Source organism: Anser brachyrhynchus, assembly GCF_964034855.1.
Source record: "Anser brachyrhynchus genome assembly, chromosome: W".
NCBI classification, from domain to species: domain Eukaryota; kingdom Metazoa; phylum Chordata; class Aves; order Anseriformes; family Anatidae; genus Anser; species Anser brachyrhynchus.
The window spans coordinates 22,166,465-22,193,884 of record NC_137704.1 but is presented as its reverse complement, the minus strand read 5'-3'; the positions used below and the strand labels follow the sequence as shown (position 1 = coordinate 22,193,884).

The following is a 27,420-nucleotide window of genomic DNA, read 5'->3' as shown; positions in this document are numbered from 1 at the left end:
GGCAGATGAAGACTGACTTGCTTTACCTTTGGTCTATGATCACCAGAGACCTGTTTCGGTAATTTCTCAACCTCAATTTGGCCAACAAATTGAGGTCCTAATGGCTATTGCTCTACAACTCAGAAATATTGGCACTACAGGAAACCCATGCACTATGCAAATAAAATGTCAGTTTTTCACTGATCTTTTGCATTGGGATGAGGCAGTGGTGAATTATGCCAGGCTGTAAAGTGTATGTGAAAACCATTAGAAGGCTGCTTTAACCAATGAGACTTATCATGATAAGTGTTGGGGTTGGTAGTCAGTAGTAACAGGGTCAGTGCCTCAGAGAGCAGCTCATTGTGGAATACCAAGAAAAGAGAAAGTGATTAACTTGAGTTTCCAAGGGAAAATGAGCAGTCCACAACTTCAGTACGAGATTGTCTGTAGTCATGCTAAGTCTTTGTTTCTCCTTCCTTCAGCAGCAGGAAAAAATCCCTACTTCGATATGTGTCTTTCTCACTGCTAAATCCATTAGCATTGAGAATTGCTGGAACATAGAGGAAACCTAAGGATCTGAGCAGGAGAGAGACCCAGGATGTCCTGAGTTTTCATGGTAAAGCTTGACAAAAAAAAAAAAAAAAAAAAAAGCTCCTGTAATTTCCTCTTCTCCCTGCAAAGAGGTTAACTCAGTAATTATTCTAAGTAACAAGATCTCTGCGTGCTTGGCAAAAAGCCAGAGATTCATCCAAACTTGTGGGCTTATTTCCCTGATGTTCAGGCCAATTGGTGCACTCAGGCTGCACAATGAATTGCAGATGTAGTGATCTCATGTGCTGCATTGGTAGAAAGCGCAGAAATGTTTACTCTCGAGTTGAATGCAAATGCAAAAAGAAGGATTAACTGTACCTGCAGTCTGAACATCCAAAAGGGAAGTCATCGTCCCACCTCCTGATTTAATCCTTCACTTTCTTGGCTCATCTTTCCCATCTGTGAAATGGACACAATCACAAGGCAATACTTAGCTTTGTCTTGCCTTGCCCTGAGGAACTGGAATGAGTTAGACCTTTCAAAAGGACTTTGAAGATAGATTATTGCTTTTTATTACCGTGTGCATCACTTCCCACCATGAAGTGATATATGAGAATAAAGGTACAATTCTGCCTTGCCCAAAAGTAATGCTATCCTTACACCAAAAAATCTTGCTGCTTTGTTGAGTGTAATTCTGCAGGGCTTGACAGAGCCATTTGTAACCATTGTCAGTGCTATGTGGTTCTGCACCATCAACTGGGACCTGGTGTATTTTTTTTCCCTCTTTTTTGGGGGTATTATGTGTTGCGACTTTGACCTGATACATTTCCTTTCTTCGGGAGGATTAAGCTCCAGTTGTTTTTCTGCTAGCAGTGAGTATCATTTGCAGACTAAGAAATATGATTTCCTTCTTTTAAAATGGGTCAGACCCTTTTTTTTTTTAACCACAAACAATGGAGTTCAGAGAAAAATCCAAAGAATATGGACTTTGGAGCCTTTGTGGCTTCTAATGTGAAACAGGCCTGTCTAATGCATTCAGTTCCTTGTCAGTTGTGAAAGAAATGTCTAAAGTTTCCTAATATCATATTAGTTGTGCAAACAACTTGTCCTTTTCAAGTAGGTGCTTAAAAACTACACTTGGTTTTAGTAAAGCTTAGTCTATTTTTATACTTTAACAAATTTTATTTTCTAGGAGTAGCAGAAAGAAGGTAAAAAAATGAGCTTCATTTCAATTTTCTGATAGGAAACAAGTAACTCTCTTTCAGATGTCTGTCTCATTCAGGGCAGTTAAGAATTTCACGTCATTTGATATTCTTTTTGAGAAGCCTAGGAATTGGTTACAAGTTCCTACCCTTGTTAGATTTAAACTCTATTTCATTTTGACCCCAGGGAATTAGTCTGGGTTGAAGTGCATGCATGCATGAATTAAATTGTGGTAACATTGCTGTGTCTCCTTTTAACACAGAGATCTCAAAGCTCTTCATCACGTGGCCATTTCTCAGAACATCCCTGTCAGATGGGTATGGTAGTGATATAATTTCCAGAACTGTGAGAACCATGTACAGTAAACCATACTTCTTCCTTTTTCTTTTGTAATGGCTCTTACCTTGAGGAGGCAAGGAGCAGAGGCTGCTACCTGCACATAGACTGATGCTACCACACGTTTGATGCACTTTGTTTATAGCTCAAGCAAAGGGATGCAGATGGGGCTGTGTCTGAGAAAGGATGTTTTTAGCTGGTTGAGCAGTAGTAATTCCTGTTTAAATGCTTCCAATCCCATTGATTTCATCTGGCACAGTTTCAGCAGCCTAGATGGGTTAACGTCTGCTGCTAAGAGCCATCGGTGGCCTTAGGGCTTTATCCAGTGAGGTGTGAGATGTGGATTGAGAGACAAAGAGCTTCAGCATGGCTCATCTGTGTGATCTAGACAGCAGCCCTGGTGTAAGAGGGGAAGGGGTGTCATCTCTTTGGCTGAGCTTGCAAAGGGGACAACCTTGCTCAGTTCTTTGAAAAAATGATTTAAATCTTCTTGCCTTAGGTGAAGAGCCCAAGCTGTAGATCTCAACTGGGTCAATTCTGAGCAGTTCAGCCCTTCATCGGGTATTTTTTGTAGTGTTTCCAGGAAGATGGAAGCTTTATCAGCTTCCCACTGAGTAGCCAAGGTGGCTTTTTACTCAGTGCAGTGGCTGACATTAGATGCCATAGGCACTAGACAAAGCACAAAGAAACTAGGAGAGGATGAATGCCACCACAGAGAGCAGATCTAAAATTAAAGTATATCACTTTCTTGTTTCTAAGAGGTACCTTATGGGGCCAGCTTGAGTCCCTCAGCAAAAGCTGCAGCCCATCAGGATCCCAAGCCAAGCCAGCCCAAATTTCTCCTGTGCTTTCCACTGCTGCACTGCCCCTCCAGCTGGCTACAAAAGACAAAATCCAGCCCATAAGTTGAAAGAGAGTAAATATTAGTTAAACATGTACAGCTCTTAAGATCTTACAAGCAGTAGAAGCAGGTGTCAAGCTGGGAGCTACCTCTGGTGCATGCTATACTCCAGTCACAGCGTGTCAAGGATACTAACAGTGAGGGTGGCTGCAACCACAGCTTGGGGAGTGGATTAAGTGGTCAAGCCCAAAGCCCTCTCCAACCCAGCTGACTCAGCGATTTGAAGAACCACGGACCACCATAAACTGGCAATTTCTCTCCAGATCACTACCTGGTGAAGGTCTTTCCTTCCATGTAGACCATCAAACACTGTAGGAAAAAGGTTGAGCAACCTGCTGGATAGATGGAAGTTCAAGGAGTGCAGAGGAAGGCTTCGGACTTATTATTTCCCTCCAGGATGACGCTCTGCCTTTTCCTTTTTAACGAAGCCTTCATGCAGTGCTTAGTTTCATCCCCCCCCCCCGCTTTCTCTGAACAAGCCATGTCTGCTTTGCATTAATCATTAATTACCTTGGCTGAAACATGGGCCTTCTGTGTAGACACTCATAGTAGAACATAGCAGAAAAAGAATTGATCTTTCTCTTGTTTAATGCTGCTTATCAAGCAACTGAAGATATTGACTGGTGCTTCTTGTGTTTCCAAATATTCTCTGTGATGGGAAAAAAAAAAAACACCACATTCCCCTGAAGTGGCAGTTGTATTAGAGATCAGCAAATACATCTCTTTAGTGAATTCAAAGCATCATTTTTTTTCTCTATTTCTATGTTGTCATATAAAAATAGATAGATGATATGTGTTACATACTTCTCCTCAAATGTGATTGAGTTATCGCAATCAAAATTTTCCTTTTCCTCTCTAAATTTATGCAAGAAAATATATCACAGCTATAGTCACAAGGATATGTTGAATGCCTGTACCTTTAGTGGTTACATCTCATGTGTCCAGAAGAATGAATAAATATGGTAGTCATGGATGTTGGTAATAGTCTTATTTCAGTGCTAGATGTGATTAAGGTATGATTAGTATAGACGTGATTGATAAAATAAATGTAGCTGGATAGCCTTTGAAGTTTTAAATCTTGCTTATAGTCAAATTGCAGTTATCTAGCTTGTGGCTAATTTTATTTAAAAAAAAAAAAATGTGAGTATGTAATATGTATCTGAATCTCAAGCCTCCAAAGCCTCCAAAACAAGACCTCCAAAGATCAAACTGGGTTTTTCAAAACTCAGGAATAAGTAACTAATGACTTTGCTAATTAATATGCAGCATGAAGCACCACTCAAACCTTGAACAAAATAAAATATATAGTCTAGAAGAGTATATATAGAAAGAAAAAGAAAAAAAAATATTGGAAATTATTTAAAAACAATTGGCTTAAGAAGCTAGAGAAGCAACTGGACAAATGAGTTGACAGTAGTTCTGGAAATTCTGGGAGCCCATATGATTTCAAAATTGAAGCTTGTGCTGTGTCAGCATTGATTTCTCAATTTATCTTCAGAGATCACAACATTTTTTAAAATTCTATAGAAAAATCACTGCACAGCTTTGATGTCTCATCTAAGTAATGGGTCTAATGACACATTCATCCTTTGTGATATACGTCGAGATTCTTGGAAAAATATGCTAGATGAAGACTAGATATTCTTCATACATGTCTATATATATTGGGAGGGAAGAGAGCAGGAGGATTGGAAACAGATGCCTGCATTGCCATAGAACTTGGAGGAAAAAAATAGTTTAGTAACAAAGAAATCTCAGCAAAATAGATCAAGAATTCTGGGCGAAAAGTAGGTGAATGTGATGGATGAAGGTTCAGCTACTTCTCACATTGACAGGTAAGTAATGAGGTTGAACTGCTGTAATTTTGCCTGGAAATAGAATCAATGATATTCTTAATAGGCTCAAACTGATTCTTAATAGTTTAGACCATCTGCTGAAACGGTAGAATAATAAAACTAGTACTTTTATTATGACCTTCATCTAATGCATGCTAAACACTCTGGGAGGGTATGTGGACATTTCTAAATCTATGTTTTGGTTGGACAGCTTGGAAAAAGTAATTTGCACAGGATTTGAGGGTCAGGTTGTGGCATGATTGGTATAAAAGCAAACTCGATGAAGTTCCAGCTGTGTGTTGTTGGTGCTCAACAATTTCACTATCCATTTATGCCAGATCATCAAAAAATAAACATGCTAAATAACATATATGCATATTTTAAAATAATAAGAATATGTGTTTGGAAATTTGTGTATGTGTACAACTGTATCTTCTTACACTAACTCTGATCACAGATTTCTTGGGTCACTGAATCATCCGAATTGTGGGTGGAGACCATTTACAACAGCATACTCTGCCCTAGACATGTACACTGATAACAAGATGTGTTAAAGTTCCCGACTTCTTCCTTAAGGAGCATGCAGTTTCAAAAAGATAAAACAAAGCACACAGCTGCAATAATTATGAGATGAAGAGAGTACTGTAAGATAAAGATAAGAAAAACGAAGAGCAGGAGAGATATTTATACTTACAGATGTCTCCTGCTAATGTCCATTATGAAATATCTTGAAAGCGCAAAGTTGGCAGGAACCCTGTTGTTTCTAGGTGTATCTGGAAGCTGATCATAGGAACATGTTACCTGCGTGATAAGATTAACTCCATATAGCATCTATATATATCTGCGGGATTTTTTTTATATGGAGGTATTTTCAATGATATTCTTTCACTTTGGCTTTAGTAGATACAGCACTAGGAAAAATAGAAACTGCACTATCATTTCTGTTATTCATTGTGCAGTGCATGGTGCAATAGGCTCCTGATATATGAAAATACAGATAATAGCAACAGAATAAAGAGAAAACAGACACTTGTGTCAAATGGCTGTTTCTAACACATTTAGTATTTGTGTAGCCCCTTGTGTTTTTGCTGGTGAATTGGGTGCACTGCCCTCATCGGTGCACATCTCTCTGCAAATGCCCTCACCATCAAATGCAGAGATTTGTTTGAGGTTTGCATCATTTCAGATGATGATTGTGACTTGTTTGTATTGCAACACACACATATTGCAATGCCACAGAGCCCAAGTCAGAGACTGGAAACCCTTTCTCTGGGGCTTGGTGTAAAGAGAAGAAAAAGGTGCTCCTGTTTTATTGGAAGCCACGTACTGAAGATAAATGCTTTCCTCTCCAACCCATGTTTGTCACATTGCAGTAGAAAAGAAACAAGATGTGACTAAAGGTGGCAGAGTCCTAACTGAAATCCAGTGCTTAAAAGACATTGTTATAAACGAGGAAAGAGCAGACCGGCTCCCATTTCTGCTCTGGAGCTGAGTCACTTACTTGTTCTCTCTGCCCTTTAGTTTCTCTGTTCTGTGACATATAAAAGATAGATGAGCTACTAGTCCCTCTATGGGTGTGATTCACACAACTTCAGATGTCTAAAGGTAGATGCCTAAGGCTGAACTGGTCACCCTGGGCTCCCTTTTTAGTCAACAGTAAGAAATAGGCATCTCCAGGGAGCAATCCCTTTGACGTGGATGCCTGTTTCAGAGCTAGGCAAATTGTCCTCTGGGGTACCTGTTCCTCTCCAGTGACTATCAAGGAAGCCTACAGTGACTCATTCACATTCAGGCATCTCGTTTTGAGATGCCTGAGGAAAGACATGTCCCTCTGTGGGACACCTAGGATCTGTGGAACAGCAGCCCTTAATTTATAGGGCTGAGTACCTGTTTGGTGGTAGTACTTTGCATTATTTACGAGCTAGTTACTATTTGAGTCTTATTCTCATGTTGATGAAGCATTTCGTATTTTAAGATGAGGACCTGAGAACATGACTCCCTTTCTTTAGGGACATGGATGTGGGTAAAGGTGGGCCAGATCCTTTTCTTATTTACTGTCCTGGTTTCAGTTAGGATAGAGTTAATTTTCTCTTAGTAGCTGGTAGGGTGCTATGTTTTGGATTAGGATGAGAAGAGTGTTGATAACATGCTGATGTTTTAATTGTTGCAGAGCAGTGTTTACACCAGGCCAAGGACTTTTCGGCTTCTCGCTCTGTCCTGCCAGCGAGCAGGCTGGGGGTGCAGCAGGAGCTGGGAGGGGACAGACCCAGGACAGCTGACCCAAACTGGCCAAAGGGGTATTCCATCCCATCTGACGTCATGCTAAACAATATATAGGGGTGGCTAGCCGGGGTGGGGGGCCAGCTGCTCGGGGATAGGCTGGGCATCGGTCAACGGGTGGTGAGCAATTGCATTGTGCATCACTTGTTTTGTACACATTATTATTAGTAGTACTATTGCCATTATTATTATTTTTATTAGTTATTATTATTTTCCTGTCTTAATAAACTGTCTTTATCTCAACTCACTGGCTTCACTTTCCCGTTTCTCTCCCCCATCCCAGAGAAGGAGGGGGGAGGGTGAGCGAACGGCTGTGTGGTGTTTGGCTGCCAGCCGGGTTAAACCACAACAGTCCTTTAACTTTAATTAACTCTATCCTAACTGAAACCAGGACATTTACCCTGTATATAGTCCCACCAATCTCAGTATATAGTATATAGTCCCACCAATTTCAGTGGAATTACCATGCCTTAACCTTTAAGAATAAAAGGAGAAATGAGCCATTTTTAAAGGATTAATCTAACTGCCACAGCAATTCGATCCTTTTCCTGGAAGCAATGATCGAATGAATGACAGATCTGGAAAAAATACAATATATCACAGAGCATTTATAAAGCAAAAACTTCTGAGAAAATCTGTGTTGAGCATGTGGAGACACAGTGTTAAAAACACTTTCATCTTTCATTTCTTCCTGTCTTGCAGTCTTCCTGGTGCTCCTCCAAATTCACTTCATCACTTGGTGTTGTTTGGTTTAGACCTGTGCCTCTTGTGGATCCTGTTAATAGCAATCTCCTGTATAGTGTATCCAAATTCCTTGAGTCTTGCCCTGTCGCTCAAGATGACAAGCCTGTCATCATGCGCTGTGAGCTGCTTGGAGCAATGCTCAGCCCACGTCTGATGTCAGCAGCTGTGTTTAACGTAGGGGCATGACCACCTTACACATCCTTCGTCATCCAGGGAAGATGTGGGCACCTCTGGCAGGCTCCTCAGCCCAGCAAAGTCTGTCGTTGTCTTTCTGTGAACAGCAGAGAGGAAGATGTGACCTGGATGCTTCAGGCACGTTCCCACTGCAGGATGGCTTGGGTTCGTGGTGCTGGTTGACCTTGGATCACAAACCAGTTTAGAAGCTCTGTAGTGCATTGGTGAGAAGATAGAGGACTGCCAAGGGAGAGTGAGTTTATCACTCTTCATACAAATGCAGAGAGGTCGAATAGTGCTTATGTATGGCCATACAGCAAGTCTCTGTCCCTGCCAGCTGCCTGTCATCAGGCCACCTTCTCCTGGCCCATTACCTTCCTGGACAGTTACTCTTGAAAGCCCAACATCTGCAGTTGCCCAACTAAGCAATGGCAGAGTGATCCTGGCATACCTCACTGGTCTGAATAAATTTGAATTCAGGAAGGTCTGTGAAGTAGAGGGGGCGTGTAAACATGTGTCGCTGCAGAAGCCATGCACAGACTGGGGCTGTGCATCACTGATCCCAAAGATAGCAATATGTTGCATCTAACACAGCGCCTGCACAGCCCGATGTGTGGAGCAGTAACGGTGCAATTAGATGGCACAGGAAGGGGCAGGATTGCCATTACTAGGTGACTCTTTGATTTTTCGGCTATGCAGTTTGCAGGCTGCCCTGATGCTGTTTAGCTATTCTCCCATTCCCACTTGCTGCTGCAGAGAAATCGGATCCTCTCCGATGATGGGGGAAACGACACTCTTGCCACATCCAGCTGTTGCTGACATGATGGTATGTGCACCGCTGAATTTTCTGTCTGTAGCAGCTCCTCCCAGGGTGACCCGGTGGTAATACGATGGCTGAGGTGGGTGTTAGCCTGCTGCTTTCCCTGGAGGCTGTGGTGGTTTTACCGTGCTAGGCAGCTGAACACCACAACCGCTCTCTCCCTCCCCCTCCTTAGATGAGGAGGGGAAGAAGTAAAGGAAAGAACAACTCACGGGTTGAGATAAGGATGATTTAATTAAAGGAAAAAAGAAATAATTATTAAGGAAAGATTATTATTAATTAAACAATTTAACTAAACAATTTAACTAAACAATTAACAATTTAACTAAAGGGAAAAAAAAGGGAAAGGGGAAAAGGGAGGGGGAAAGGGAAAACTAAACAAAACAAGCAAAGGCTATGTGGAAGTGCAGAGGAAATAAATTACTCTCTACTTCCCACAAATGAGCGATGCTGGACCACGTCCTTGAAGCAGGGCCTCAACGCACGTAGCCGGTGTTCAGGAGGAGGACAGACGTTTTCGCAACGAGAGCCCACCCCTCCCCTCTTCCTCCTTTTTCCACCTTTTATTGCTGAGTGTGACATCATATGGTATGGAATATCCCTTTGGTTGGTTTAGGTCAGCTGCCCTGGTGATGTTTCTTTTCTCACATTTTTGCCCACCCCCTAGGAGGGTTAGAGAGAGTCCTGATGCTGTGCCAGCACTGCTCAGCAGCAGACACAACACTGGTGTGATACCATTGCTGTTTTAGCTACGAGTGCAGAGCACAGCACTCTATGGGCTGCTGCAGGGAAAGTTAACATCCCAGCCCGACCCAGTACAACCTCCACCCCTTATTCCATAACATTTGTGTCACTCTCAGGTCCCCCATACTTTAGCATATAAGTATTCTCATCACCGTTGTTCCTTGTCCTTTAACAGATTGATGGGTAGGTATGTCTTTTCATTCTACAGGTCTTTCTCAGAAAACGTTCATAAGAACTGTTGACAATTTGGTCTTCATCTGCCAAAGTGGTCACTCACAGCAGGCGGAGTTGGATGTCTGGACGCCAGCACCAGCTTAGCTCAAGTCCTTGTTGCACTTGCCCGGTTCCTTGCGAAGTTGACCTGTCGTTGATCCTGCAGCGTCTTCCTACAACATATAACTTAGATTACAGATTAGTTTTCTCCCAAGGTTAAATCTCCTTGAGGCACGCACTTGATATCCCCATTCTTTTGCATTACCCACCAGGTATACCCTGGTCCTTGGGCGAAGACAATCTGACAAGTGGGTTTGCCTTTTCCCGAGGCAGGAGCAACCCACACCGCCTTCCCCATCCACTTTCCTACATGCACTATGGGGACTTTAGCTCCTTTCACCGTGTGTAGGGGTTTTGTTTCGGCAGGACCAGCATGGCTGTCAGACCCTCTGTTGTTAACTAGCCAAGTGGCTTCTGGTAGGTTTATGTCCCATTGTTTCCATGTCCCAGCACCCAATGCTCGTAACATAGTCTTTAACAGTCCATTGTACCTCTCAACCTTCCCACAGGCTTGTGGGTGATAAGGGATGTGATACACCCACTCAATACCATGCCTCTTGGCCCAGGAGGTGACCAAATTGTTTCGGAAATGACTCCCATTGTCAGACTCAATTCTCTCTGGTGTACCATGATGCCACAGCACTTGCCTTTCTAGGCCCAAGATAGTGTTTCGGGCCACGGCATGGTTTACGGGGTATGTTTCCAGCCACCCAGTAGTTGCTTCTACCATGGTGAGTATGTACCGTTTGCCTTGGCGGGTTTGTGGGAGTGGTCCGATATAGTCAATTTGCCAGGCCTCACCATATTGAAACCCTAGCCACCTCCCCCTGCTCCAGGGAGATTTTACCTTCATGGCTCTCTTGATTGCAGCACAGGTCTCACACTCATGGGTAACCTGTGTGATGGCCTCAATGGTCAGGTCCACCCCTCGATCACGAGCCCATCTGTATGTGGCATCCCTCCCCAGATGTCCTGATGTTTCATGGGCCCATCGAGCTACAAACAGCTCACCCTTACGTCCCCAGTCCAGGTCCACCTGAGCCACATCAATCTTTGAAGCTCGATCCACCTCTGCATTATTCTGATGTTCTTCAGTTGCACGGCTCTTGGGCATGTGGTCATCTACATGACGTACTTTTACATCCAGGTTTTCTACCCGAGCAGCAATATCTTGCCACAGGGTAGCAGCCCAGACAGGTTTACCTCTGCGCTGCCAGTTGCTCTGTTTCCATTGCTGCAGCCACCCCCACAGAGCATTTGCCACCATCCATGAATCAGTGTAGAGACACAGTACTGGCCATTTTTCTCTTTCGGCAATTTCTAGGGCCAGTTGTATGGCTTTTACTTCTGCATACTGACTCGACTCGCCTTCCCCTTCCATGGCCTCCACGACTTGTCGTGTGGGACTCCACACAGCAGCTTTCCATTTCCGATGGCTCCCTACCACACGGCAGGATCCGTCAGTGAACAACACATACTGCTTTCTGTCTTCTGGCAACTCATTGTATGCTGGTTCCTCTTCAGCACGGGTTACCTCTTCTGTCGGCACTCCGAAATCTCTGCCTTCCGGCCAGTCCATGATCTCTTCCAGGATTCCTGGGCGATTAGGCTTTCCCATTCGAGCCCGCTGTGTAATTAACGCTATCCACTTACTCCACGTAGCATCAGTTGCATGGTGTGTAGTGGGAATTTTCCCTTTGAACATCCAATGTAACATAGGTAGCTGTGGGGCCAAGAGGAGCTCTGCTTCTGTACCCACAACTTCTGAAGCAGCTCAAACACCCTCATATGCCATGAGTATCTCTTTTTCAGTTGGGGTGTAATTGGCTTCTGATCCTCGATAGCCCCGGCTCCAGAAACCCAGAGGTCGACCTCGAGTTTCTTCTGGGGTTTTCTGCCAGAGGCTCCAGGTGAGGCCATGCTCCCCGGCCGCAGTGTAAAGTATGTTTTGCACAGCTGGTCCAGTACAGACAGGACCAAGGGCTACTGCACGAGCTGTTTCTTGTTTGATTTGTTCAAAGGCCTGTTGTTGCTCGGGGCCCAACTCGAAACAGTTTCTCTTTCGAGTCACTCGATACAGAGGACTCACAAGCTGACTATAGCCTGGAACATGCATTCTCCAGAATTCCACAAGGCCTAGGAAAGCTTGAGTTTCTTTTTTGCTAGTTGGTGGAGACATTGCTGTTATTTTATTGATCACATCCATCGGAATGTGGCGACGTCCATCCTGCCATTTTACCCCCAAGAACTGGATTTCCTGTGCAGATCCCTTGACCTTACTCTGTTTAATGGCAAAACCAGCTTTCAGGAGAATTTGGATTATTTTCTTCCCTTTCTCAAAAACTTCTTCTGCTGTGTTGCCCCACACGAGGATGTCATCAATGTACTGCAGGTGTTCAGGAGCTCCCCCTTGTTCCAGTGCAGACTGGATCAGTCCATGGCAAATGGTAGGGCTGTGTTTCCACCCCTGGGGCAGTCAATTCCAGGTGTATTGGATGCCCCTCCAAGTGAATGCAAACTGCGGCCTGCATGCTGCTGCCAAAGGGATGGAGAAAAATGCATTAGCAATATCAATTGTGGAGTACCACTTGGCTGCCTTTGACTCTAGTTCGTACTGGAGTTCTAGCATGTCCGGCACTGCAGCACTCAGCAGTGGTGTGACTTCGTTCAGGCCGCGATAGTGCACTGTTAGCCTCCACTCGCCATTAGACTTTCACACTGGCCATATAGGACTATTAAAGGGTGAGCGAGTCTTGCTGATCACTCCTTGGCTCTCCAGCCGATGAACCAGCTCATGGATGGGAATCAGGGAGTCTCGGCTGGTGTGATATTGCTGTCGGTGCACCGTTGTGGTAGCGATTGGTACCTGCTGTTCTTCAGCCTTCAGCAATCCTACAACGGAAGGGTCTTCTGAAAGGCCCGGCAGGGTAGACAGCTGCCGAATCTTCTCTGTGCTCAAAGCAGCTATGCCAAAAGCCCACCAATACCCTTTTGGATCCTTGAAGTACCCTCTCTTGAGGTAGTCTATGCCAAGGATGCATGGAGCCTCGGGGCCAGTCACAATGGGATGCTTTTGCCACTCATTCCCAGTTAGACTCACTTCAGCTTCCAATACAGTTAATTGTTGGGATCCCCCTGTCACTCCAGAGATACAGATGGGTTCTGCCCCTTGGTAGCCTGATGGCATTAAGGTACATTGTGCGTCAGTGTCCACTAAAGTTTTGTATTCTTGTGGTTCCAATGTGCAGGCCATCGGATCCACACAGTCCAATAAATTCGGTTATCCCTCTCCTCTACCTGGCCAGAGGCAGGGCCCCTCTAGTCCTGGTTGGAATGTCTGCCACTTAATTCTTGCAAATGTGAAGCAGAGGTCCCTTCATCGGGGTCAAGAATAGCATCAGCTCTTCTACTGCCTCTGGGGAACTGCCCAACAGAAACTGGAGCAGCATTTTTCTTAGGAGCCCCTCTTCTTTCTGCTGTATTTCCTTGCAGTTCACATACCCGAGCAGCTAGGGTTGAAGTAGGTACACCATCCCAGTTCCTCATATCTTCCCCGTGGTCACGCAGATAAAACCACAAGGTGCCACGTGGTGTGCGTCTTGGATACTCTCTCTCTCGAGCAGGAAAATACTGATTCTTAGTGGCTGAAATATCACTCCGTCTGGATGAGGAGGGATATGCTCGTTCTACGAGGTGGTCAAGTCTTTCGGACAGTTTCTTCACAGCTGAGACACAGGCCCGTAGTGGAACAGAGAGATTGTCTTCATTTTTTTGAAGCTGGCAGGACATAGTATACACTGTTGGTCCCATCCCCTCATCCCAATGAATTCCTGCCAGTGTACTGGCATGTGATGATGGTGCACTCTGCACCAATTTACGCCACATGGATGTTGTGCACTGGACTTCATCACGATCTTGAGGTGTCTGGGCATTGTCCAAATCACTGTAAATCATCTCCAGCACAGCTAATTCCCGCAGATGTTGGAGACCTTTATCCATGGTGGCCCACTTGCCTACTTGATATACAATATCTTCCTTATGGGGATACCTTTCTTTCACAGCTGCCAGGAGTCGCCTCCAGAGGCTGAGAACCCGTGTCCCTCTCCCAATTACTTTGTCAATGACCCTTTCTCTAGAGAGGGATCCCAGGTATTGGCTTCATTGCCTTCTAGTTGTTGGCTATTGGCCCCAGCATCCCAGCATCAAAGCAGCCAGGTGAGGATGAGTTCACCTGGGTGTCGACCATAATCCTTTTGTATTTCTCGCAACTCACTCAGGGATAGGGATCGAATGGTTTCTGATTCCTTTATGATTTCCATCTCTTCTTCCTGCTGTTTTTGTGATGGCTCTGCTTTAGAGGTGCCTGCCTTCTCCCCTTCTCCCTCCTTCTTAGGAGAGGCTTCTTCCCTTACTAAACGAGCTGACTTCCGTTTCCATTGTTTTGACTTGACTATGGGGGCGACTGATACCATAGTTGGTTGATCCTCTGGGTCAGTCACAGCATGTGTTATCTGGTCATCAGATTCAGAGACTTCCTCCCTCTCTTCAAGGTGCTGGATGATGTTAAACAGTGTTTGATAGGAGTAAGCCAGGACCCAGCACAATGCTGCAAGCTGTCGTTCTCCGGCATTATCAGGGTCAGGGCATACGACTCTCAAACATTCTATCAGGTTTTTAGGATTTTGCACTTGTTCAGGGGTGAAGTTCAAAACTATCGAAGGAGACACCCGTGACAGGTACCTGCCGATATCCTCCCACGCACCTTGCCACCTGCCACAAGACTGTTTCGGGACAGATTCCCGGGTAAGCTTTCTAAACAGTCGACTACTCTTAGAGAGAAGAGGAAACCCGTTATTCAGAATTAGGAATAGTAATATATGGGTTACACATGGATATTCAAAATACTCAGAAACTGTTGTAATTAGCCCACTGTGAAAGAAGGAGGAGGCACCATTCCTGATATTATTCATAAACTGACTTCCAGATGAGGAAAGGAAGGCAGTGTAATTCTGAATATTCTCTAAAAGATAGTTTCCATGAGACCCAAATGATAACAGTGCAGAGCCTGAATGCCAGATTAAACTCAGGGCCAGTGCTTGGCAGCACAGCGAATTAAAAAAAACGAACACAGATTGTAGCACATTCTCGGATCGGATATAGAGGAGAAAGGAGAACATGACAGGGATTGCATGACACATGATCAAACAAGCCAACATTAACAGGACACTGAACATGGTGACTAGCAAGTAAGTGTGTTAGTTGTAAGCGTTTTAATCAATTCTACTGTTATCTCAACCCTTCGAGCCCCACGTTGGGCGCCAAAAAGGACTGTGGTGGTTTTACCGTGCTAGGCAGCTGAACACCACAACCGCTCTCTCCCTCCCCCTCCTTAGATGAGGAGGGGAAGAAGTAAAGGAAAGAACAACTCACGGGTTGAGATAAGGATGATTTAATTAAAGGAAAAAAGAAATAATTATTAAGGAAAGATTATTATTAATTAAACAATTTAACTAAACAATTTAACTAAACAATTAACAATTTAACTAAAGGGGAAAAAAAAGGGAAAGGGGAAAAGGGAGGGGGAAAGGGAAAACTAAACAAAACAAGCAAAGGCTATGTGGAAGTGCAGAGGAAATAAATTACTCTCTACTTCCCACAAATGAGCGATGCTGGACCACGTCCTTGAAGCAGGGCCTCAACGCACGTAGCCGGTGTTCGGGAGGAGGACAGACGTTTTCGCAACGAGAGCCCACCCCTCCCCTCTTCCTCCTTTTTCCACCTTTTATTGCTGAGTGTGACATCATATGGTATGGAATATCCCTTTGGTTGGTTTAGGTCAGCTGCCCTGGTGATGTTTCTTTTCTCACATTTTTGCCCACCCCCTAGGAGGGTTAGAGAGAGTCCTGATGCTGTGCCAGCACTGCTCAGCAGCAGACACAACACTGGTGTGATACCATCGCTGTTCTAGCTACAAGTGCAGAGCACAGCACTCTATGGGCTGCTGCAGGGAAAGTTAACATCCCAGCCTGACCCAGTACAGAGGCACAAATCTTGCTGTGACCGAGACTTCTGTGCAAAGGTTGCCCAAGGGAAAACCACCGTACACTGCCCTGAACTGTGGATATGGAAGAAACTTTTCACTTTGAGATCTTACACTTTCTTTCCTCTTGTAAAATTTCACATTTAGCGGAGCCAGTTTTCACTTTTTTTAGTGCAGTTTTCTCTCCTTCATGACTGACTCCAGCTGACATCAACAGCAGCTTCACTGGCGGCGCAGGTACAGAAAACACCTAAGGGGTCTCTCCAGCAGGAAACAAACAGTGAAGCCTTTAGGGTGACCTGTGAAACCTCTGAAGTGACATTTATTTTTCCCACTTTGCCAGAACTCACTACGGTCTGATAGATCATGAGAAGTGCAGGGAAATACAGAAACCTCTTTATATTTGTTCCCCTAAAATCTTCTTCTTTTTTTTTTTTTCTTTCCTGAAGAGTCTCTTAATTTTGTTTGGTTTTAAACTAGGATCATTCTCATTTTTAACTCTCTGAGATTGTACCCTTCTCCCACTAAAGGCAAAATTGAAGAAGTTAGTTTTCTTGAGGATACGAAAGTGTCTTAGCAAGCATCACTGCTGCTCTTCAAGAAGTAGTTGAAGGAGTTGTTATCTTGGAGATACCAACAACCTCATGGAGACACACACCAGACTAGTTTATGACTCGAGATGCTTTCTGCTAACTGCTTTTCTGAAAGAGGTGAATCTTTGCTCCTGTACTGTGGGAATAATTTACTAAGAGATAATAATAGGTTTTATCATGTGGTGGTGTTGATGAGCAAGCCCTGTGAGGTGCTAATGCCATTTTGGGAGATGCAGAACATCTTTTGTGGTCCAGGAGGTGCTTAACGCTGCATCATGGTTGCCAGCTGAGTGCCTTATATCCAGAGCCTCTGCTATAGCTGGAGGACAGCAGTGGGAGCTGTGCAGGGAAACATGAATGATTTTCTTCCATCATTAAATGAATGGGCTCATGTTTAGAAAGCTAACGCTTATAAATGAGGATGTAAGGATCTAAACCCTTTTCTGATCCTGCCAACGAACGCTCAAATTCAACAAAAGCTGGCCTTCATTCCACTTAGGAAAGCTTCCTAGATGCTAATACTGAGTAAATGAGCTGGTTTGTAACTCTCGAGATTTATTAAATATTGGAACCTAGGAGCCATTACACCAGTCAAAGTCTTATTATTTTCTTATTACGAGCTTTCAATTACCAACTGTGGCCAACACCAGATGCTTTAAAGGAGAGTGCAAGAAACCACATAGTAGACAAGAATAGTAGTTACAATTTGCTCATAAGAAAAACATCTCCTTATCCACTGCCCAGCTCAGTGTTTGGCGTATATCCTGAGACATGACAGTTTATATCTTCTTACACGTGCATATTTTAAAGTGCTAGTAATTTGCAAAGGCAGGGTCTATAATTTGGGAGGTCTGAGTGAGATGGCAGGATTATCCCCTCTGGTGGATAGTGACCAAATGACATCATCTTTCTACACCTCTACTTCCCCACCTAAATGCCATCACAGATCCTGACACCTGTGAGATTTCTAAGATCTATGAATTCAAACTGTGATAGAACTGCAGGGGAAGGTTAAGTGAAAAAAAAATTAAATAAAATCATTCTTGTGTCTTAAATGTAAGCAATTATTACAAGGAGTGCCTAAGATAGCAAGAAGTTAAACCAGTTCAAGAGAACACAATGTGCTGTTCTCTTCTTTTGGATTGTGTACTTCAGGCACTTGGCAGTGTTTGTGTGCAAACTGATGGGTGTGCAATCAATTTGGCTGTTTCCTTCAAACCCTCCACTTATTTATGTGGATCCTTCACTAGCAGCGAGAGAAGTGCACTAAGTGCTGAAAGAAAAAATCCCCCAGGCAGTCACTTCTGATCAGACTCTTCACTGTTATTATTTCAAAAAGAGGAACACAGAAGTACAAACAGGAAGTCCTTGTTCTGTTCGTCTTCCTGCAGCAGTCTCAAGAAATTCTTTCATCCTGCCTTTGAAAAGAGGGAGCTAAGAAATGACATCTGAAGGCAAGAGATGGGTTGCTCACCCCAGATCCTGTTTGAAGGTCACCTTGCAGTTCTCTGTGGTTCAGAGTTGTTTTTATTTTTTGTCTTAACTTTTTTTTTTAATTCTTCCCCTAAGCTAAATGACAAGTTATGAAACTTTGTGGTTTGGTTGTTCTTAATGTGAGTACTGAAAAATAATAATATGCCAAACGCATGTGACAGAGGGTTCCCTCCTCCCACTCCCAGCTCCCTCCCCATCAGCTGCTGTGGCTCTTCCTCCTTCAACACCTCCTAGCTTTCAGAATATCTTGTTTTCCATTCTCAGACCTATGTCTTTTCTTGCAGCTGGTTGTTTCACAGTGTGGTCAGTGTTTGTGGTGGGGATCAAACCCACCTCCAGATTCTCTTCTTCCCTCTTCCCCCTCTTTGCCTCTGCAAAGGTCACAGAGCTGCTGGGCTTCCTGGGTTCATGCTGAGAGGTATCAGGGGAGAAAGGCAAACCATTAATAAAGGATGAGTGAAGCAACCTGCAGAGTAGCAAACACTGGTCCTCTGCCCCATTAGAGAGCAAGAGATTCAAACTGAGCCTTGAAGATCTTTTTATGCGAATTTAGGAGGGAGGTGGATAAACGCTGTGGTGTGATCAAAAGCACCCACTTGCAGTTAGAAATGGGAAGGGATGTGGTAATGCTTCAGGACTCTGGTTTTGGTTTAGGGTTCTTTTGCATTTATTCTGTTGTTGAAGGTAGTCTGTTGTTGCAGATTTTAATGAGGTGACCTCCAGTTTGGGGGAGTAAAACAGTCTCTCCATAACGCCTGCAATATCTTACCTCTGTTGTGAAGGCAATGAGGTATCAGTGCCACTTGAGAGGCAATACCCATGGTTTTCTGGTGTGGTACACCAAAAAGGTAATACTTAAATGTATGTCCTCTTCTGGGCAAGGGACTGCAAGCTCAAAGTACAAGTAAGCTTTCATAAAATAGGATTTTGCATGATAGCAGTTGGAGATGGACAAAAACAAATTTAAGAGCATAGGCTAAGCACCAAGTGTAGGCATGTCTTAATTTAGAGTTTCCCAGATTAGATTTCATCCCACTCCCACAGAGTCGCTACACCTAGAGAAAGGCCACGTGCTTCCAGCAGCTGCTGGTATAGGATAAAATGGGAATTGCTTCTGCTCCAGGGTGACCCCAGAAAGTTTCCTTTGGAATATCCCACTGAAAGTTCTCCAGCCATGACAGAATAAACTGGTGGGAGAGTTACGTCTGTCTCTGTTTCCTGCATGCATTAGTTTCTGCACAAGACACAAGTGATTTTATAGATGGCATTTTCCTTCTGAGAGGAAACTCCTGTGTGGGAGTGGGCCCCGAGTGTTGTATTTCAGGTGAGAAATGTGCTCCCAGCCCTCCTTAGAAACTGTAGTTATGAAATATCCTACAGAATTATTCATATAGCTTGCAGTAGTTTAGTAAATGGGGGTAATTTTGCTATAGTGTTTTTCTCTCTTTGGGTTGGTTTCTAAATGCTGTATAGCAGCTTATAGTCCCAGTCTCAAAAAGTGCATGGGACAAAGCAGTAAGTTCTTCCTGTAGTTTACAAAGTGCTACAAAATCTAATAAAAAATTGAATAGAAATATTAAATATTCATAATACTCTTACAACCCTCCTGAGGGATGGCAAAAGGCACCAAAACATTTCATTCAGTAACATCTCACATATATGCATGCAATCTGTTGTTTCATTAACATCAAAAACTGTGTAGCAACACAACGGCACAGGACCCTCATAGCAACTCTGTTTCATCCATGATAGTAATTTAATATTATAAATCTTTACCAAAAAATGTATATATAAGCCCACATATACTCACTTCAGGTCCCTGCAGTATGAAAAAAAAAAAAAAAGAAAAAGCAAGAAAGCAAATAGAAGTTAAGCGGGAGAATATCACCATACATACACATAAAATACTGCCTGTCTTGGCTTTGGCCTTGACATTTCACTTGCAGGCAGTACTGGTCCCTTCTGAGTGCTACATATTCTATATGATCAATAATAAAGTGAGGTGCCATCAAGAATATGGCAGTATACATGCCAGGAGTGCAGCTACTCCCTTTAGAATAATTGTGGACAGGAAAATTTGTGAAATGCGGGCATCTGACTGACTGGATAGTCCCCTCAAATATTCCTAAGGAAGCAAACAAAGGAAAAGCAAATCCCCAAAGAAATAAAACTAAAGTCTCTATCAGTAGTCCCCGGAGATAAAGTCTTATCCTAAAAACACTGACCACTGTAATCTAGTCCATGAATCTTGGCATGTAGGCATGAAGAGTCACATTCCATGTTGACACAGACCTTCAGTAGTCCCATTAAATGTAATGGGGTTGCACAAGATGTAAATCACAGCAAAATATGAACCCTGATCTAATTTCTTTCTCTGAGATGAATTACTTCAAAGCCATTGTTTCTTATTTCCTTCTCCTGTAAAAACCTAGGAAAACAAATTTTATTTTTAAAGAAAATTACTCTAAATATTGATAATCTTCAAAGAAAAGCTGCAATTAGTTCCCTATACATTTTCAAATTTCACTTTAAAGCACAGGAAGATTTTTCATGTTTGAAAGTTTAGGTCAGCAGCAGGGTTTACTACCCAACATACTCATGGCTGGAATTATTTTAGCAGTGAACTAAATAAGCAAGTACAATATACTTTTTGCCTATATTGGATTATATTGTAAATTAAAATATCTCTTGTGGTGAAGAACTAGTGGTCCATTGCATTATTTCCATAGTAATTAGAGGAAAAATGGCTCTTCCAATGGTGAAACTCAATTATGGTTGTGAATGTTCAGTACGGACCATTGTACCTATTGCAAAAGGATGGCTGGAATGGCCTAAAAGGCTTTTCCAAATGGGATGTTTATGACCCAGTGAGTGGTGGATTCCAAGGCACTAACAAGTAGGGATAACACCAACAGTTGCAACAGCTTGTATACGTCTCTATGATGAATAGAAATGAAATACAATAAATCTACTTGTCTTTGGCTTTTTTATTACTTCATCTGCTATTCCTAGAAAGATACCCTTTTAACCAGCATAAAACACTAAAAAAAAAAGGAAAGAAAGAAATACCCTCCAAATCTTGACCATCCTGTTTGTACACATATAAATGTAAAATTCAATATGTGCAACATTCTGCCCTGTACAAATGAGATTTTTAAAAATATATTAACCTGTCACAGAGCTTTTTAAATCTTTTTTTTTTTTTAATGGATCACAAAGTTAGGGGCTTTGTAACACCATGTAAAGGGCTATCTACATTTCATCACTCGATGCAATGTGTATCTAAAGATACTATGGTAGGGTGTTTTTTTTTCTATAAAGAAGGTTGCTGTAGGTCACCATTGAAGGCACTAAATACTGGACCATCATATCATATTTTTCCTTATTGAGCCCTTCACAAAGGATCTAACTGAGGCACATGGCATTATAGGGATGGTGGGTCAGATATCCTCATGCTACTGAAAAAGACCTAAATGTCCTCAGAGATGTTTGAAATATAACAAAAATAGTTCATCTGTAACATAGGTGGATAATTGGAATATGGGTGTTGGGTGGTGGTTTACAGGTTTCATCAGTACGTATTTGGGATGACTTGCATAACTGATTCATGGCCTCATCACTCATGATTTATGTGCTATAAAGTTACAGGAATGAAAACCTCTCACATGCACACAGTGAAGCAGGGTCCCTTCAATAAAAGAGCAGTATGTGACCATGTAATTAAAGTCTGTGCCACTAATCTGTTTGCACAAATGGGCTGAATTGAGGTTATGCTCGCAAACTCATTGAGTTATGAGATCTTTCAGGTTCTTATCTTTGCCAGTCATAGGGCTTTTGTGTTTCTTTTTTCTTTTCCCAACAAGTTTTTATATCATTTATTATATAGACTTATTATATAAGTTATATGAACCAATGGGATTACTTAAAGTTTGTATGCATAAAAATGTGTGGAAATGTTGACAAGTTAATGCAGTTCCTCATGCCTGAGAAACTTTGCTCTTGTATGGGTCATAATGTATCAGCTACTCATGTGATGTTATTGCCCTTCCCTTTACTCCTCAGGGGCAAGAGAAGAAAGCAGTTGATTCACTTAAACACAGTGGATGGTGTGTGTCTCCACTATATTCAGGTAGCCTGAGAAGATCTGAGCCAAACCAGCCCCCTGTTGTAGCAGGCAATGTATGGGACAGGTCTTGCTCCATGAAGTTTGCAGGCTAAAGCCAACACAAGGGTCTGCAGCAAGAGAAAAGATTGTTATTTCTCTCCTTTTTAGAGAGAGTGACAACATTTTCCAAAGACTCAGCATCTTCTGAGAACGGTGTTTTCATCCTCCAGCCATAGTCCATGGACCTCCAGAACATACGTTAGATTTTTCATTGGCCCAGTCACCTGTGGAAGGACTTCTCTTTCTCTCTTACTGACCACAGAAATGCCTCTGGGAGACTATGTTCCTAAAGCAGGAATCTTAACTGGGAAGGGAATAAGCCCAGTCCCTATTAAATCCACTTGGAAATGCCTAAATAGGAGCTGGCCTCATATGAAATGTCGGCCAGTAATGATCAAGTTCCTTGCCCAAAGTCAAAGCGGATATGAGAGTAAGAGGAAAAAAGAGGTCTTTGAAATCCCTATCCAGTGTCATAATCACAAACCTGTCTTTTGAGAGGTTTTTCTTGTCCTTTGAATACAATGAGTTTTTCCTTGTCTTTTGGGCTTGATTTTCCAGTAGGTTAAATATGCTCCTTATCAATACTTTATCAGCACTTCCCAGTAGTAGATCCACTCTGACAAGGAGCAACAGTTCACTGACTTTTAATGGAGATTCCTCCATTTTCCTTTAATGGGGAGGTCAATAGCTAACATATGACTGCTTTAAAGTTTAAAATATTTAAAGTGCTGCAGGCACATGAGAGAAGGTGGGGAAGGGACAGTGGTAGTGAGAAGAAAGCCGTACACTGGCTCACAGTCAAGAGACCCCTCTCTGATTTCAGATAGGTCCAAAGGACTGCCCTACCATACTCAGAAGAAAGGCTAATCCCTAGGATCATTATATTCACAATCCTGCCTTGTGATCTTTATAAATCTCTCTCCGAACACAGAGGATGAGCATCCTAGGGGGAATGTCAAAATGCTTTTTTTGTACGAACACTTGGTTCAAAAGGAAACAGAGCGCTGTGAAGAGTCCGTGAAGAAGCAACCATCTGAAGGTCTGCCTTATGAAAGATTAACTTGCATCCCACAGCTTCTTTTTTTTCTTTTTTTATTTTTTTTACAAAAGCTGTTTTTTAATGGTTCACGTTTTAAATGCACACTGTTTAATTATTTATGCATCCCGAGCTGTTTTTTCATCATTTAAAACTTTTGCTGTGGCACTAACCATTTTATTTGACACCCCTGAAAGCACACCCTGCACTGTGTACAAAGCAGTATCTAAAGGGCCCCTGGAGAGTTGGTGCAGCAAGTGTGCAAGGCCTGTTTAAACGCGTGCGAGATGGGTTATTTGCCTGATTGCTTTGACCAGTAAGTCAGGGAGCATGGCAAACCTACCTCCACCCTGGCAAAATGGTTTCAGACCTGTCTTGGAAGTCAGAAGATGTGGCTTCTGTGTTGGGTGGTATTTCGGCCTCTTTCCTCTGCTTCTGCATCTTCCCTTTTCTCCATTGTGCCCTCATTATTTGAATGCAATGAATTTAGGACAGATTTTTTGCTGCATTTTTGGTGCCGTTGTTGCAGCCAGACACATATGTTCCTGTTTGAGTGTCCAGCTAATCACTGTGCAAATAATGAATAGATATACCTACAACAATTCTTTTAAATTATCAAAAGAAAGTATAGAAGTGAAGGCCTGAATTCCTAGTCCAGTCTCCCTGTGTGCCACAGAGACCTTGAATACCTGTCCTTGGTCAAATCTTTCAATGTCTTACACCTTTTCTGGTGTGGAAATCAGTGCAAACAGGCTGTCCTTAGTGCAGAGGATCGGGATAGATTTTGCATGGCTTTCATATCTCTGTACAAATTTTGTAGATCTCTGTTGTACTGGAAATATAGAAATTTAATTTTATTATGTGCAAGGTTTTAATTATACCATCATAAGATATATCTTCAGGTGGGTTTGCTAATGCATGAACATGGTGTATGGATAGGAGCAGTTTTAAATGCACTTGAAACCAAGTGAAAGAACAGGAGAGAAGAACCACAGGAGTGCTTCTATTTAATGATGCCTTTTAGGATTGATCCTTGCTGCAGGCTTTGGTAATGCGGACATAGACCATGCCCTGGGTTAACATGCCTGCATTTCTAATGCAAGGAAAGTCAGGAGTGCAATCCTTATCTCTGTCAGAGACTTGTAAAAGTGAGCTTGAATGCACATCGAAGTGCTGGTCCAGCAGCTCCATGTGGTTACTGAAATCCATCCTTGTTCAACTTTACATATCCTTGCTTTTGCCCTTCTTGACCATCAGAGACCATCCTGGAAGACATTTTGCCAGACCTGTATCAGAGCAGCCTAGTTCTGATTATGTGCATTAAGATTCTACAAACAGCAGAAACTCTGGGATTACTATGGAAACATGGAAAGGAAGAATGGAAAAGATGTAGACAGGTCACTTCAGTGTCTCTCATTCCTATCTTTGCACAACTGTTCCCTGTAGCATTTTCTCCATCCCTATTATTTTGTCTAGTCTTATGTGTTCAAAAACTAGGTTTCCTGTTGTATTTGTAGGCTGCCCTATAACTTAGTACATTTCGCTGTCAGCAGGTTCTAATATTAAGCCTGAATTTCCTTTCATTTCATCCCTTTCCTCCTATTTGTGTTGTGGAAAGCCAGCCATCTCTTCAGCTGCTGATAGCCCAGTGCCGTGACTGCGAGGGGGAGTTTTGCTCAGCCTCTTGGCATTTGGTGGGCTCGGTTTTACAAGGGAGACTACGCCAACGTTACCAATTACACCTGCGTTTGAAAATAAAGATCAGCTTAAAGGAAGATAGATGCCTTAAATGCACAGTGTGGTCCCCCTGGGGAGGGAATGTTTCTGGATCAAGTCAAACTTGACTTTATCTGGGAGTATATTGCAATCAGACATCGTCCCTTTTCCATCTGCAAAGTAATCTGCAGAATCTGAGCAAGTTTTCTCCAAGGGAGATGTCATGGCCTATTGCGAAATAACTCTTTGTTTTCCAAAACACTCTTGCAGCTCAATCTTTCCCATACATGGAGTCCCCTCTCTCCAGCACACAGCAGTAATGATACCCGCTCTGTATATAGTGTCTGCCTGTTTTTTTTATTTCTATTTTTTTTACAAGAAAATGGGATCAGGCGTTTTGAAAGCACTGGTGTTTATTCCAGAAGAAATCCATCCAAGACAAATGAACCGTCAACACCTACTTCTCAATAAACATCTGTCAGGGATTTGAGTAAAGGAGGGCTGCATGTGTGGGTGTGTGTGCCTGTTGGTTATTTAATTACTCCATGAGTCGGCTCATATCCCTAGTAACCTTCATGTTTTCATTTGAGTTACACCATTGCTTTGCAGTTATTTTCCCCAAACCATGGCTGGTTCTGAGATGAGATTGTTAGACAGCAGCCTGGCTTTGTTTGCTGCCCGTGTTACTGTAGTGTGGGCAGAAAATTTAAACAGGCACCTATGACCCCTCGTGTGCTTCAGTGAGGGTTTTGTGCTGCTCTGATGCATCTTAGGCTCCCTCACTAACTCTGCATTAAGCCCTGCTCTCCTGAAAGGACAAACTTTACTGGCTTCCCATCGGGATATATTGGTTGGAAGGGAGAAATCAGCTCTCGGCTTCAGTTCACCAACAAAAATCACTACTGTAGTAGCTCTTGCTGTTTGCACAACAAGCGAGTAGGCACAGCACATACTTTGGTTAAAATCTGTGGCCTGTCTACCGGCCAGGCCTGCTGGTGCTGGGCAAACCCACTAGGGTTTGCAGGGAAGGATGTCTCGTCCAGGTTCTGGGGCTGCTGCCCCGGTGGGAGCAGAAATCACATCGCTGGAGCCTAGATCACATGTCAGAGTGGTTGGATGCACCATTCCCCTTGTTTTTTTGGGAAGGGTTTTTCACTAAGTTGTGCGTTTTGTGATGGCACAAGGCCTTCAGGTGAGGTGATGAGCTGAGATGGTCACAACTTCCTGAGTTTCGCCCTCTGCTTTTTTCTTCTAATTTGCTATTTTTTTGTCCTGTGTTCCTTTGAGGAAATAATGCACATACCCTCACTTCTGCAGAGAAGTGCTGAATTGGAAAAATTCTGACCTAGAATTGGGAATTTTTTTTTTTTTTTTTTACTAAAATGATTATTTATATGATGCTAGTAGTTAGAAGCCTCTGCCAAATTTAGGTTTTATTTTTGCCTTATAATCATACCATAGGAGACTATCTCTGGACATTTCAAAGACCAGGGCACGCTGAAGTTATGGTAGGCATGATAACACAACGTTGATCTCCAAACTCCTAGGCCAGCTAGACCATGCTTATTTCCACAGCTGTGCGGGCAGGTGTGTGTCCAGTAAAATAGCTAGAGGTGATAAGAATAAAAAAAAATCACAATTAAAAGAAAGAGAAGGGACATAAGCCTTCCAAAGGATACCCCAAGCAGAGGCCAAGGTTTCGTCCATCATCATGGGGGTGAGAACCCCAGGCCATGCAGGTGGCAAGACTCCTACTCCCTGTGCCTAGCTTAGACATCTAATAATGATAAGTTTTTGTGTTTTTTTTCTCTGCTGAACCCTTAGGCCTGGTGAACGGTGACCAAAAACCCAGGCAGAGCAGGGAATGTCTATCTCAAACCTCATTTAACCAAAGCAGAGCCTTGCAAGCCATTGGCTGGGAGGGCTGAGCAAGGCACTGCTCATTAAAGGTGTGGTGATGGGATGAAGCCTCTCTGGGAGCACCACGAATGTACCAGAGGTGCCCTTATTGGAAATAACCTACAGGAAGAGCAGGAGCAAAGGATGCCCAAAGCAGGAGACGCTGCTGCTCCTTGGGCAGCGGGCACTCGGCTCCATTGCATTCTTCCTGTGCCCAGCTGCTGTGCCCTGCGGTAAAAGAATATGCATAATGCAAGATTTTACTGATGAGCAAACCTCAAAAGACTGAATTCAAGTTTTAATAAGAAGCTAGAAGCATGGGCATTCGAATGGTGCGACCAATGTGAATCCCAGTACCAGATTTTGCTGTTTTTAAATGCCCATTTGTATAATGTGGAATTTGCAGGGAGGGAACAAGGAAACGTTAGCCTCTGCTAACTTTGAAGAAGGCTGGGTTTAAATCTGAATTACATGCATAAGTTTGTTCTTTGTTTTCAGAATGCTCTTATTTGCCTGGGAACAATAGAGAAAAGGCACAGAGACTGTGGTGTATCCGAGATTATCTGTTTGCTCTTCCATGGTTTACCTCAAAAAGGAAAGAGAAGTCTTACATTCAAGAACAATTCAAATTAAGACCTTGTAATGATATAGCCTGAC

The 27,420-nt window shown here is 43.0% G+C and overlaps 2 protein-coding genes across 12 annotated transcripts in view; one reads left to right on the top strand and one right to left on the bottom strand.

The window, feature by feature from the left end:
• LOC308184713 (SET-binding protein-like) overlaps nt 1–27,420 on the top strand; it is a 317,153-nt gene that overhangs the window by 162,238 nt on the left and 127,495 nt on the right. The window lies entirely within an intron of this gene.
• LOC308184747 (uncharacterized protein) overlaps nt 1,405–27,420 on the bottom strand; it is a 370,719-nt gene continuing 344,703 nt past the window's right edge. The window contains exon 2 of the mRNA XM_080572182.1: nt 1,405–24,567. Coding sequence (XP_080428308.1) covers nt 9,960–11,537 — 1,578 coding nt within the window. The 5' untranslated portion in view covers nt 11,538–24,567 and the 3' untranslated portion in view covers nt 1,405–9,959. The remainder of the gene's footprint in view (nt 24,568–27,420) is intronic.